This window comes from Ursus americanus, chromosome 8 (assembly GCF_024610735.1).
Source record: "Ursus americanus isolate L20-20 chromosome 8, mUrsAme1.1.p, whole genome shotgun sequence".
Taxonomy (NCBI): domain Eukaryota; kingdom Metazoa; phylum Chordata; class Mammalia; order Carnivora; family Ursidae; genus Ursus; species Ursus americanus.
Genome location: NC_142134.1, coordinates 64,013,089 through 64,027,752, shown reverse-complemented (window position 1 = coordinate 64,027,752; position 14,664 = coordinate 64,013,089). Strand labels below are relative to the sequence as shown.

General features: G+C 40.5%; 1 protein-coding gene across 3 annotated transcripts in view; it reads left to right on the top strand.

Annotated features, from left to right (window-relative positions):
* Positions 1 to 14,047, top strand: part of ANAPC4 (anaphase promoting complex subunit 4) — a 36,671-nt gene extending 22,624 nt beyond the window's left edge. For 2 of the 3 annotated variants that reach the window (XM_045771342.2, XM_045771344.2), the window contains 12 exons: positions 1,817 to 1,863; positions 3,061 to 3,117; positions 3,455 to 3,511; positions 5,613 to 5,706; positions 9,216 to 9,313; positions 9,900 to 9,961; positions 10,040 to 10,078; positions 10,178 to 10,279; positions 11,264 to 11,338; positions 12,218 to 12,391; positions 13,069 to 13,192; positions 13,691 to 14,047. In XM_045771342.2, coding sequence (XP_045627298.1) covers positions 1,817 to 1,863; positions 3,061 to 3,117; positions 3,455 to 3,511; positions 5,613 to 5,706; positions 9,216 to 9,313; positions 9,900 to 9,961; positions 10,040 to 10,078; positions 10,178 to 10,279; positions 11,264 to 11,338; positions 12,218 to 12,391; positions 13,069 to 13,192; positions 13,691 to 13,918 — 1,157 coding nt within the window. In that variant the 3' untranslated portion in view covers positions 13,919 to 14,047. Of the gene's footprint in view, positions 1 to 1,816; positions 1,864 to 3,060; positions 3,118 to 3,454; positions 3,512 to 5,612; positions 5,707 to 9,215; positions 9,314 to 9,899; positions 9,962 to 10,039; positions 10,079 to 10,177; positions 10,280 to 11,263; positions 11,339 to 12,217; positions 12,407 to 13,068; positions 13,193 to 13,690 lie in introns of those variants that run through there. The other variant, XM_045771343.2, reaches the window with a different exon arrangement.
* The last annotated feature ends 617 nt before the right edge of the window (positions 14,048 to 14,664 follow it).

Below are 14,664 nucleotides of genomic sequence, written 5' to 3'. Positions count from 1 at the left end.
AACCAGGATTTATTGGCTTGATAGTGTTTTAATGCTTACTCTACAGCGGGTGCATATTTTGTGTAGGCCCATTTGTACTATTTTTGTGACCCACCCCCTTAATATCTTTGAAGTAATCCAGCATACATTCCCTTCCAACACAGGCAATATTTAGTTATAAGTGGGATTTATCCCACATCTCTTAAAATTCTAAAGAGTAAATAGAAGTTAAATTATCTGTAATGTGCTCACATCTTTTAAACAAATGCCCACATCTTCAATTCTGCTATCTTACAAATAGACTTTGTATTTGTCAGCCTAATGTAATTGCTTGTGATAAAAAAAAAGAATGGGATCCACAGATGTTGGCATTTAAAATTCTTTGTTTTTTCCGTAAAACCGTACCAGTGCTAGCCAGAATGGGGAGCCAGAGTGTTTATCAGGCCAGCCTGTTTAATATCAGAGATGCTGATTAGAATAAATTACAATATTAAAACTGAATGAGATCTTCGAAATAATTTTCTTTTACAGAAGAGGTTTGGTTTTACTTGTAATTACTGGAATAGTCGAGGCCGTTTATATTCTTATTGCATGTCCTAACTCTAATGAGAAGCCTGATTAGAAGAGAAATGAATTACTGCTCAGTCCTTATCATTAGAGCAGGGCATTGCAGAAAGCACGCTGGATCGGAGAACCAGAGGCCTCATTATAATCCTGGCTCTGCCACTCGTTAGCGGTGCAGCCTTGGTTTGCTCCTTTGGAAAATGTAGCCTCCTTGAAGGCAGGAACTTCTTTTATACCGCTGTATCCCCAGCACCCATAGTATGCCCAATGAGTAATTTTTGGACGGACAAATGAATGAATGAGTAGACTAGATCATGGCTCGTTTTTCAGATAATGTAGAAGTTTGAACTAATTAAGAACAGTTTCTAAAACAGTCTGTGTTTGCAGAATCACATGCAGCGTGCTTATTCCTGACCAAATGCAATTAAGAGGGATATTAAAAAAAAAAGGGATATTTAAACACTGCAAAAAACACATGCAGCATTCCCTTTGACTTGGGGGGACATAGTACAAAAACGCAACCCTTTGAAAGGACAAAATGACTCAGCTGCAGATATTAAAGAAAGCCTATAAGTATATGTAAGTGTATGTATTTACACATAAATCTTAGTGCAAGTATCTTTGTATAGCACAAAACCCAAGGGAGAGAAACATGTTTGTGTGGTATTCTAAAGCTTTTGGAAGAACGAATTGCTTGCAGATTTTAAGAGAAGAAACGCCTTATGTTAGGAGAGGAATGAATCCGCTTTGCACACATCCATCTTCATACAAAGCAGCAGTCACATCGGTCTGTCTGGAGTGGCAATGGGTTGAGTTGAAGGCAAAGATAAAAAATAATAGTTTAGGATCGTTAGACCAGCCATTTTGAACCTGAAAATCCAAGTCGAATTTAAAGTCTTTTTTTTTTTTTTTTTTAAAGATTTTATTTATTTGACAGAGATAGAGACAGCCAGCGAGAGAGGGAACGCAAGCAGGAGGAGTGGGAGAGGAAGAAGCAGGCTCATAGCGGAAGAGCCTGATGTGGGGCTCGATCCCATAACGCCAGGATCACGCCCTGAGCCGAAGGCAGACGCTTAACCGCTGTGCCACCCAGGCGCCCCTCGAATTTAAAGTCTTACACTTTTAGTTTTTTAGAAGGAAAATAAGTTTTCCTTGGTGAAAAGGTTTCCTTATATTGAAGGTTAGTCCAGTGAAACACATTTAGTGTTTGAAATGTATCTATAATACGTTTGTAGCTTTCCTTTAAAGATAGTTTTTTAATTTCTGTTTCCAGCAATGTTGAGAATGACAGAGGACCACGTGCTTCCGGAGCTGAATAAGGTAGTATGTGGTAGTAGGTTTTCCAGAGTGTTAGTACTGCTCTGCCTGAGCTCAGCTTGGTTACTCAGCTCCGTATTCTTACACCTTTGCTAGTTGACAAGATGTCAGGCTGCAGACGCTAAGTACAGCTTAGGAAAGCCTTTTTTTTTTTCCTCGAAGAAATTTGTTTTACTTATTTTTCATCTTTACTATGACTGTCTAATTTTATAATTTTCATGTTTAGATAAGATTTTGTAATCCGTATTATGTAGGGTACTTGTATTCTTTAACTTCTTTAAGTTTTGAATACATTTTTATTTATTTGGAAATCTGGTACTTTAGATATTAGTCCCAATGCTGATGTCTGGTAAACAGTAGTTTCTCTGACTATAAGGATTGTGACAAGTTGCAGTGGAATTTCCTTTACGTAAGCTTCTGCAGACTAGGGCAACATTCCCTCGTGGTTTCTGTGGCTCACTCCTCACCCCTGCGCAAACGCTGATTCTGATAGATGAGGGGATCTGGGGCCTGTGAAAATGGAGAGCATTAAAATTAGCCCCACTGGACTAGATGAATAAGGGATCCCTGTTCTGAGACTCTTACAAGAAGCAGATCTTTCATGCTGTGGGAGTAGCCTTGCAAACCAGGGAGGTTCACGTTGGCTGTTCTCTTGCTTTTGTTTGGGGAAATAAAATGTGTTCATTGTTGGGGGGAACCTCGGGGTGTAATTTTGTGAGGGCTGAAGAACTGGGGTGGGATGAGGGCAGGGTCACTAGAAGAAGCAAAGGCCAACCCCCAAGCAAACATTGCTGTCCAGTTGTAGGTCTTCGCTCAAGTCAAGGGGACTTCTCTAGACGGACAGTCTCCTCTTCCAGAGCAGGGACCCTGCACACACAGTCTTAGCACAGGGCCTAAAATAATAAACAACTTTAGGCCATGAGGAATTCTGTAGCGATTGGATTAGCTGATTGGAAAATGGGTTTAAAATGTTTAATTACATGCTTGTCAGAGCCTCAGGATTTCATATTTTCACAGTCGCATAATCTTTTGGATTTCTGTTGATGTTTCTTTGAAGGAACTTTGCCTCTTTGTCCCATGACTTTTAATAGGTAGTTGAAAAAAAAAGATCACATTTATTATTACATAATACAAGATCTATTGGGAAGCTTTCTTTTATCTTGATTTGTTTTTCTTTTTGTTCCTTTTTGGTTTTGATAGATGACTCAAAAAGATATCACATTTGTTGCTGAATTTCTTACTGAACATTTCAATGAGGTAGGAGATTGGTATTTCTGTAATGCTGTTGGTTTTTTTTTTTTTTAAAGAATTACAATAAACCTGGGTAATGGTGAGAAGTAATCACAATCCAATTTAATTGACATTCTTAGCAGTTGTGCTTTTTAAACTATTGAACTAATTAATGGCAATACTTATTTTAGAGCCTTTCCAAATTCAGCTTTTGTTTGGATGCCTGTCATACAATCCCTAAAAGAAAAGGATAACTGCCACTAACAGCTCTCTTACAAAATAGAGGTTTTTGTTAAGTTTAAGAATGGTGTTCTTTCTCTTTTGTGAGTTGACCTAAGGGTTAAACTATGCTTATTCTTTCTAGGCTCCAGACCTTTATAATCGAAAAGGAAAATACTTTAACGTTGAAAAAGTTGGTCAGGTATGGGCTTTTGATTGAACTTAGTTATTACTTTTTTTAGAAATTATTAAAAAAGTAATATTAAAATTTTAGCAGTGTTAGTCTTTATTATCCAAACTTTCCTGGAAAATACTACAGTGCAAGCTTACACAACAGCCCTGTTCTTTTAATAAAGTAACCAAAAAGGAGCAGTTTTTAAACTTTCTGGTCTCAGAACTCTCTTATATTCTTAATACTTGTTGAGGACCCCAAAGCATTTTTGCTAACGTGGGTTGTGTTTATCAATGGTAGATGTTAGTAGGCTTTAGAAATGAAACAATACGAAATTATTTAAAAGTAACAATAATTCCACTTAACCATTACATGTTAACATAAATATTTTTAATGAAAAATGACTGTATTTTATAAAACAGTTTAGTGAAGAGTGGCTTCATTTAGTAGTTGTGCAAATCTCTTTGATGTCTGGCTTAATAGAAAACAGCTTTTCATAGCTGCTACTTCAGTGTGTTGTGTTGGGTTTTTTTTTTTTTTAAAGATTTTATTTATTTATTTGACAGAGAGAGAGACAGCCAGCAAGAGAGGGAACACAAGCAGGGGGAGTGGGAGAGGAAGAAGCAGGTTCATAGCGGAAGAGCCTGATGTGGGGCTCGATCCCATAACGCCGGGATCACGCCCTGAGCCGAAGGCAGACGCTTAACCGCTGTGCCACCCAGGCGCCCCTGTGTTGGGTTTTTATGGTTAATGTATGTAGAGAAAATCTGGCCTCGCATAGGTGTTAGAAAGGGAGAAGTATCATAATGGCTTTTTCAGAGAATTGTGGATGTTTTTTGATATTATACCAACTCGTGATAAGAGATAGTGTCTTAAAGGTTAGCTTTAATGTGGAATCTAAAATTGCATCAGTGAACTTTTCATACTCTGATACATTAAAATCCATTCATCTGTCCTGTGCTTTGAATGGACCTTTTACCCATGCATGATTTTGTAATATTATGTATTGGTCGTTTGGAAAGTACGGGTTCACTGAATTATGCAGATCTCCCAAATGCTGACACCTTTCTCCATGCAGTATCCAAAAGTCAGATTTTATGAATATCCGCACCAAGATCATCAGAAAATCTTTAAGTACTGTGGCTGTCAAGCACACGGTGGCAGATACAGATTTTCCAAAATTTTAATTTTTGCTTGAGTGTTTAAATGTTACCATTGGCAGCAAATACTGTCAGTTGTTTTGCTTAAAGTGACAGGCCTGCTTTATTTTCAAGAAAATACCTCCCAAATACCCACATGTGAATAATCATAACTTACCTGCCAGTCATTCTTTCAAATAAAAATGGAATTCCGTTAACAGCAACAAAGTGCCTGGCTTAACCCACAGCTAAAACAATTTCTTAAGTGTTTTTCCTCATGGTCACCATTGTACTTTGGTATCAGGAAAAGTGCCTTATGTTTCCTTCCCAATTCTGTCAGAGAGAACAGTAAAAAGATTTGTACTCCAGGGTTGAGATTTAATAAAATTAATTATCTTAATAGGCTCATTAAATAATAAGTGAAACCATCAGTCAGTCAGTGGCAAAAAGGAATACAGTGCCTGCTAGTATGGCTTAAGACCACCACCTTGCCTCCCAGCGCCAGCAGTTGTCCCCACCTATGACCCTCAGTGCAGATGTCAACACAGTTGAAAGGGCAAATAACATTTTGACATTATAAAAATAGTATTGACACATGGATCCTTAAAGCATCTTCGGGGCTCCCAGGGGTCTGTCGACTACACTTTGAGGACTATTGCCCTAGAGTAGATGGCCAGGTAATACTTTTAAAATTAATTTACAACACACACACGCACACTTATAAAAGATTAAAATGTCCATGAAAATGGGGCACAAAATTTAAACTCAGTGTGTGGTCTCTGCATCCGTAACATTCTGATCTAGGAGTTTGTGGTTCGCTTAGTCGCTCGGCATTTAGTGAATTTTGGTCACTTCACTTGGAATGATAGCAATGCAATTTCAGAGCACTTGGCAGTAAAACAGAATCACTTTTTAAATAGAAGAATGTTAACTATAAAGTCTTTGAAGCCTCCTTTGTTTACAACATTTAAAATTTTGGTTCTGTGTTCTAGTACTTGAAAGATGAAGATGATGATCTCGTGTCACCGCCTAACACAGAAGGAAACCAGTGGTACGATTTTCTTCAAAATAGCAACCACCTTAAAGGTATTCAGTGAACTAAGTGCGTTTTGGCCATGTTTATGCTTGCTTTGAGACCGGTGTATTAACTATGAGTGTCGTGGACAGTTACTGAATATTTATTTCAGGTCTTTAGATCATTTGTGCCTGTTGTATTTGATTAGAGAAACAGCAGAATAACAAACAGTAAATGACATTACCACGATAGAAAACATTCTGAAATTAACTCTGATGGGGTAATATTGCTTATTCTCAGGTATTATATTGTCTGTTCTGTACCCTATAAAAACAAGAGGATGTTGGGAAGAAAATTATAGAGCCTGCTAGTGAGAGAAGTCTTTTGCAGATTCCAATTTGTGAACGCCTAAGAGCATAGTGATGCTTCACTGTTGTCCTGAGATTGTAGGTTTTTTGTGTATTTGTGCCTTTCATTCTCTAGGATCTTGAAATGTTGGTACAGTAAAATGATCCAGCCTTATTTTTTGGGTGCAACACCAAATAGCAACCACTAAATATGTCAGAACTTCACTATTTTAGATGCAGATATTTTTGAAGCAGTATTTCTTTGCTTTCTCACAGAGTAATCTGATCACAGTCTGTCAGTTTCTTAGGTCCCTAGGGTAATAGCCCCATGCATGTAGTTCCTCCCTTAACGCCCCCAGGAACCTAGGGGGTAGGCACCTGTTATCCCCATTTCCTAACAAGGAAGCTGAAGATGAGAGGCGGCCCAAGATCACACAAGCTGATGCATGATGGAACTAGGGTTCTGCTGACCTCACAGCCCGAGTTCTTAACTCGACTCTGTGGTAACCTCTGCCACTCTGTCTGATTGCTATTTATCTGAATAAATGAATGAATGAATGAATGAATGAGGGTGGAGGGGGAAGGAGAGAATTCTCTAAAGCCAGAACTTGGCTTGTTGCTCTTTTGTTTTAACGCTAGAAGTCCAAATTCTTTGTCAGCGCAAGACATTTTGTATTGCTTTAGATCTGTTGATGTCAGTTAGTTATTGAGTGGAGGGAGAATGGAGGTGCGGCTGACTCAGCTCATTGCTGTTTAGTCAGGATGCAGCCCCAGCCTGAGGAGGGCTCATGGCATTGTGCCAGGAGTGGTGGCACCCGGACCCTGTCTGGGAGTGGGCGAATACTGGTCCTGGGAACTTGGATGGGCTAAAAATAGGCCCTGCCCTTTTCTCCCTCACATCTTCTGTGGCTGAACAGGAAGGCCTAATCTTAGCCAGGGGCATCATGTGTAACCAAGATAACGCTTCATATTATTAACTCCATCTCTTAAATGCTCAAGGTTTTGCTAGTATGTGAATTGGGACAAGCTCATTAATTCTCCAGTTTCTTAGTCCAATGTAAAGAAATACAGACTCTGATTAAGGAACTGTTTTTGGTGTTTTTTGTTTTCTGTTTTTTAAGATTTATTTATTAGAGAGTGTGTGTGGTGGGGAGGGACAGAGGGAGAAGGAGAGAGAATCCTGAGCAGACTCTGAGCTGAGCATGGAGCCCAATGCAGAGCTTGATCCCACGACCCCAAGATCATGACCTGAGCCGAAACCAAGACTCGGACACCCAACCAGCTGAGCCACCCAGACGCCCCATCTTTGTGGAACTGTTAAGAAAACTTTCATGAAACTTCTTTCTAGCACCTTGCAAAAATTGCGTGCTAAATATTTACTACTTGTACTTTCTCAGTTCATGAGGGAGCGTCAGTGTTGTACGATGGGTGAAAGTCGGTGCTCTGGGCCGCGGGGGTTGCAGCCTGCTCTACGACTTCCTTGTAGTGCGGCTGAGGGCACACCATCTAACCTCTCTGTGCCCCAGTTTTCTCATCAGTAAAACGAGGACCGTAGTAATGCCTTCCTCAAAACGCTGTTGTGAAGATTCAGTAAATGGAGATAGACACTTGGTGCCTGGCTCATGGCTCCCGAGCAGTCAGGATGCTATCATGTGAGCTGTTGTTACTCAGAGCACTTCTGACACTAAAATGAGAGGTTTTTCCTCCCGAGACCAATTCTGACACCCAACTGGTTGTCCTGCAATTCAGTTCTGATGCTAACTACCAGACTCCACAGGTTCCATGGCTCCGTCCCACAAGGCTGCCTCCACTTCCGACTTCAGTCCTAAGGATCGGGGCCCTGGGTGGGCTACATTTCTGTCCCCACAACCCCTCCCCCCTTACAGGTTGATAATTTGCTAAAATGGCTCACGAAACTCAAACACTTCCCTTAGGTTTACTGCTTTATTATAAAGGGGCAAGTCGGAACAGCCAAGTGGAAGAGGTGCATAGGGCAGGGTCTGCGGGGGAGGGGCCTGGAGCTCCCGCACCTGCTCTGGGCATGCCTCCCTCCCAGCACCCGGAAGCCCTCTGTTCAGGGGCTCTTCATAGGGTTTTCATTAGGCAGGTATGATTGATTAAACTGCTGATTACAGGTGATTGGGCTTAACTCAGCTCCTCTCCCCACCCTGGAAGTTGGGGGATGAGGGCTGAAAAGTCCAGGCTTCTTTTGGGACTTAGTCTTTCTGGTGACCAGTCCTCCTCATCCTGAAACTATCTAGGGATCTACCCAGAGCCGCCTCATGACACCAAAAGATGTTCCTATCACCCTTATCACTCAGGAAGTTCTGACGGTTTTAGACGCTCGGTGCCAGGAACCAGGGACAAAGACCAGATATCGTTCTCTGCTCCCACAGCATCTGTCACCTGTGGGGAGCTTAAAATGTTAACCAGATCAAAACTCACTTTGTCCAGCACAGCTGGGACATGAGATGCCACAAGTGAGGGAGGCTGCAGAGCTCAGGAGAAGAGGGTGGGCCTGCGAGTCCGAGGGTTGGATTCACAGGTGTGGATTCTTCATCATTCTCACACCAGGCAAATCGCCCAAACCTCCTGAACCTCATTTTTTTTAATCCGTAAGTTGGAGAGTGCGGTGCTTGCTTTGTGTGGCTGTTGTGAGCAGTAGAAATAACAGAAAGGAATCTAGCGTGGTTGCTATCTGTGAACGCTTAATTATATATTACTTCCTACTGGTAAAGTAGCCTTTTGAAAAGTGAACTGCTTAGTTACACAACACTAGTTTCTTATCTCTTGTTTCTGTTTTTAGTATTATACTCTTCCAAAACAATACTGGACTGCTGTTGTCACCCCACTGTGGCAAAGAGTAGAGAACGAATTCTATTTTATTATGTGTCTTGTGGTTCCCTAATCACCCCTTCCTTCTTGCACCCAGCCGAAGCCAACTGTTGGATTTGGGTGGGGAAAACAGAATAAAGAGTATGGAGCTGCTAGGACTTGGCCTGCAGTGGCTGTGGTGGGTTTTAGCGGGCCGGCAGCAGGGAATGATGAAAGAAAGGCAGAAGGCTGCGGTCACTTGTGCTGAGGTTGCGTGCAGGGATACCATGAAGCGGCCAGGGAGATCACCACCGCCAGATAAGCGGTGTGGGCTGCCTCCGACGAGAGATTGTTTTCTCCTAATCATTTGGTTTACTATAGCTTTGTGTTTTTGTGTGTCTCTTCTTGTTTGAAACCAGAAAGTCCTTTGCTGTTTCCATATTATCCTCGAAAATCATTGCATTTTGTGAAAAGGCGGATGGAGAACATTATTGATCTATGCTTGCAAAAACCAGCAGTAAGTGTGAAAAAGAAATGCATGCCTTTATGGAAGAGTGAGACTGTCTACAATATGGGGCTCACTTATGTAAACGGTCATAGTTATAAAGGTGAGCCGTATGCAAATGCTGCTATTCAACTTTTGGCTAATGGCTAATAAAAATGGCAGGTTCATTGGGTTCACCCTAACATTTCCTTTTAGGAACTAAATAGCTAATCTTATTTTTAGTATCTTCATAAACTAAAAAAGTAAATAACAAGGTTATTGAGAGTGTTGGCATCCTTATTATTTTATTTGTTCCCAGAACAAACTTCTTATAAACAGTCTTGGCTACAGAGCTGTCGTGTGCCTGGCTTACTGCCGCAGGAGGGGAGATCGGTGCTGTGAGACGAGGGCACGGGCTGGGGGTTCTTCTGGTTCCTTTCAGAATTTCTTCTGTCTCTTGTCCTTGCTGTTAGGACTGTCATTGAAGTTTCTTCTGTGAAAGCTTGGTGATCGAGATGGCTTTTCACTAGACTTGAGCAGTGAAGGTCAGGTACTTTCTGTAGAGGACCTGTGTGTATGTAAATGCTTTCATTGTATTTTTAAATTTTATTTTATTTAGGATGTCATTGGGAAATCGATGAATCAAGCAATCTGTATTCCATTATATAGGGATGCTAGAAGGTAATTCTGTTTACTTTTTGGGTGGTAAGATTCAGCGGCCAATTTAATTTTTTCTTACCTGTTTTTCTTTTATTTTAGTCAGGAGTGTACGCGCAGATTATTCAAATTTCCTTTCCTGTAAGTGTGTGTTTCTTCCCGTCTCATGCGAGCAATGCAGTTTTGTTCTTTGCTGTGACAGCTAAATATCATGTTTTGACATTAATTTTTTTTTCCTAGGTGGAATAATAAAACCTCAAATCTGCATTATCTTCTTTTTACTATTTTAGAAGATTCACTTTATAAAATGTGTATCTTAAGGAGACATACTGATATTTCCCAGTAAGTATTAATCTAAAGTTTGAGTTAGACAATGAGATTATGTTATTTGTAATATTAAACATACAGCTTCCCTCCCCTACATTTTGGGGTTCAGTTAAGCTACCTTATGACTTTAGGCTTGTCCCTGAACTGCTCTTAATCTTAGTTTTCACATCATTAAGACGATAATGCCAAATCAGGAAGCTATATGATCCCTTCTGATTTTAGATTATTAATTTTGTACATGTGTAGCTGTGACTTGTAGGATTTCTTTAGCGTTAGGAAAAATACAGCAGCAGAACACTCAGGATTATATCTCTTGAACTTCTGGCGGTTTAGAACTGTGGTTTGAGTTCCTTACAGAAAGGATTTTGCCTCAGGCTAGGTATGCCTTTCATTAAACAAGAGGCCTGCCTATAGAGACTTCTTTTGAGAATCTGAAGTAAAAGTTCTAAAAAATAAATTATGTACAGAATACCATTTGTATCTCGAATGGTATTTTTTTTTAAAGATTGTATGTATGTATTTGAGAGAGAGAGAACACGAGCAGGATGAGGGGCAGAGGGAGGAGCAGACTCTCTGCTGAGCAGGGAGCCCGATGCAGGACTCGATCCCGGAACTCCAGGATCTTGACCTGAGCTGAAGGCAGACGCTCAACCGACTGAGCCCCCCAGGTGCCCCCTCAAATGGTATTTAATCTGACTTTGAAGGAAATGTTTTGAGACCCAAGATGGGGCCAAAGAGAAGTAATTTGGTTGTTCCCAATTGTCCTTAATTTTATAAGGTATCTAGCTATTTTAATGACCAAGATTTTAAACCAAGATTTGTCTGTCTAGGTGTATAAATTAGTTGTCAGTGTTGCAGAGTGAGCATAATGGTATTTTGGGTCTGGGACTTGGCTGTTTAGGTAAATATACTAACACTGACAATCATGTTCTTTCAAGCATTTAGATTATTGGCTATCCAGGTTCCACAGTCTCTTTTTTCTCCCCTTCTTTCTTCAAGATCTGTAAGTAATGGACTAATTGCTATTAAGTTTGGGAGCTTCACATATGCCACAACCGAAAAAGTGAGAAGAAGGTAAATCTTGACTCTTGTTTGGCTGAGGTTGTATACATATACAGATGATGTGTGCATGTATTACATCATAGAAAGATGGTTAGACTCAGGTACAGTGATGATGTGATGCTTAGGACGCCTTTGTAACGTGCAGCACAGGGCGCAGGATTGCTTACACAGCTTATACTTTGATTGACTTAACAATTGAATAGAACCTTACTGCCCTACAGGAATTTGTATAGCCGTGGTTTCCTATGATTGATACCTCTGAGCTCCCTTGTCTGTTAAGAAAGCAAGGTGGCACCAGGGGGCACGTGGCTGAAGTTCTTGTTATGACCAGCAGTAACGTGAAGTGGCCTCATTCTCCCTGCTCTGGGATGTTCTTAGGACATGAAAGGGTAACCGTACCAGAGTCGTCCCTGAGGCTGTGGAATGGACACTCATCCCAGGCCAATCTTTTTCTCAGTCTCTTTTCCTTACGTAAAAGGAGTTTTTTATGATAATGTCTTTGAAGTTGTGACTTTTCCTCTGTCAATCTTATTTTTACTTCTCAGTGCAGTTAGCCCTGTTTGTTTAGCCAGTATATCTACAAGGTGCCATTTGTGGAATTTCCACAGGCTTAAGGCCTGGCTGTTGGTATCAGGAGTTTTCTGGAACTGTGAACCAATCACCCTCCCAGATTTTTCTTTTTTCACGATGACCTGTTTTTATGGCCTAGTTCTGTTTGTGAGTAATCACTACAATCGGTAACTGGCTTTAGTGCAAACTAATGATGTATTTTCAGTATAATAGTGTAGAATGTCACTTGGTTTTTGTTGTGTTAATTTTTTGCGCGGTACCACAGTACTTTCTCAGTCGTCCCGATCATCTGTGATGTAACAGAACGTCCTTCACTTCTAGCGCCTACAGCTGCTTAGACGCACAGTTTTATGACGATGAGACCGTAACAGTAGTCCTGAAAGACACCGTGGGGCGCGAAGGGAGAGATAGACTCCTGGTGCAGTTGCCGTTGTCTTCAGTGTATAACAGCGAGGACGCTGCAGAGTATCAGTTCTCTGGGGCTTACTCCACAAGGTGACGAACGCATCAGTAAGAGCCTCTTGCTGACGTGACAGTTAAATGCTTTTGAATGTGTATCGTACATTCTAGTTCCTTAGGTATGCTAGACAGCGCTTACTAGGGAGAGTAGGATGTCAGCTGAGCAAGAAGTACTGTTTTTTTCTTTAAAAAAATACTGGCTTCAACAGCTCTTCTGCCCTTTTACTTTACTAATAAATCAAGAAGTATTTGCTGAAATAAGGTGGGGAATTATTTGGAGTGGTAAATGGGACTTCTGTGCTATTTTTAAGGGGAGCATTAACCCCAGTTAATAATAGAATTAGTTATTTTAGATTTGCTCCTAGTGGTTTCCTTCCAGAATTAGGACCTCAGTAGCCACATGGAGGGTACGCAGCCAATTCTAGAGATGGCTTTAGTTTTTTTAGATTTAAGTGAGTAGGTCCCTTCTCTAATTTAAAAATATGTCTGTTTGCTTTCCTTGAGCAGGAATCAGAAACCTTAGTAAGATGCCATTCTGGCTATTTGGAATTCCTATGTCCTAGGAAAATACTTTTTATACAGTGGCTGATAGAATTATTTCGAAAATGGGAATGTTGGTAGAAATCGAACCCATGGTAGATCCTAATACTACCCCTTGTAAACCGGAGAGAAGATCGCCTTTTCATTCCAGGCTTGGTTTTTCCCCTCTCCAGGCTAGATGAACAGTGCAGTGCTATTCCCACACGTACCATGCATTTTGAGAAGCACTGGCGATTACTGGAAAGTATGAAAGCACAGTATGTTGCTGGAAATGGTTTTCGCAAAGTGTCCTGTGTGGTAAGTATTTACAGGTTGTTTACTGACGAGGGTAACAGGAGGAAGTGACTTTGGATCTATAAGGTCCTTTCAGAAAGTGTAAACGTTTTGTGGTGTGTTGCTTTTATTGATTGAACATGTTGTGGTCTTAGCTATGTAGCTTTCTCATTTGAAAGCTGACTGAGTAATACAGTTCTCTAGATGTTATGTATGTATGTATGTATGTATGTCGTCTCGACATCCAACATGGAGCTCGAACTCGTGACCCTGAGATCAAACATCTCATGCTCTGGCGACGGAGCCACCAGGCGTCCGTAGATTTTAATTATCATGAAATTGTCACTGGTGTGTATAGGGATCCTTTTACAACAAAAGAGGCTAAGTTTAGTGATTTTGTTATAAATCGATGGGAAAATAACTTTCATACAGAACCATTCTTCAAGCTTCTGATTTCTCATATATTATGTATTAGTTCAACCATTAATTTAAAAATTCTTTATTTGACCTTTTCTTCTCCAGTTAAGCTCAAATCTCCGTCATGTAAGAGTATTTGAAATGGACATAGATGATGAATGGGAGCTTGATGAGTCTTCGGACGAAGAGGAGGAAGCGAGTAATAAGCCCGTGAAGATTAAGGAAGAAGTGTTGTCGGAGCCGGAGGCCGAGAGCCAGCAGGCCGGTGCTGCTGCCGCCGCTCCGCAGGTAGTCATCAAAGTGGAAAAACTTGACCCCGAGCTGGACTCCTGATCTAGCCTGCCCTTATTTCGTATGTTCTCGGTATGTCAGGAAGGACATGGGAGATGGACGAAGATGTTTTGGACCACTTAATTTTCTTTGTATAACAAAGAAATAAACCATACATTTGATTTTTCCTTATTCTGCTTCATTTCTTTTAGTAGTAGAGTCACTATGATAGACTTTTTTATTTTGCTGAGATTTCATTTTAATACTGCATCAGAACTCATGTTTAAAGAAAACAAATTGAATGTGAAGAAAAGTTCCATCTTTTCTGTTCAAAGGTGGGTATCAGGAATCATTCCTATATCAAGAAGAAATTACATTAAATAGTCTTTCATCACTGGAAGTTTTGATGCCTCTAGTAGCTTAAAAATGTAGATAACATTTATTCCTATTTTTCCGTTTTCCCCTTTCTAGTTGATTCTCAGTCTCCAGAATGCTTTCAAAATTATGTTTTCAAAATTATACTGCTTTACTGTAATGCTAAGTAAGCCAGAAGATGGATGCTGTCTTTCTGATCTAAACAGCCTAAACACTGTTGACACCTACATAATTATCTCCTCATTTTGTTACTGGATTTCAGCTCTGAATCCTTTGAATTGGCAGCATTTAGGTGTGTCTTTTTCCTCTGTTTAGAATTGGTCAAGGACACGTGGTGGCTTTCTGTGCAACGCCTATGAACACAAGAAATGTGGATCAACTAAGCCTAATTTAGCATTAGTGCAAATGGGCTCCCATTGATCTCCTGGCGCTCA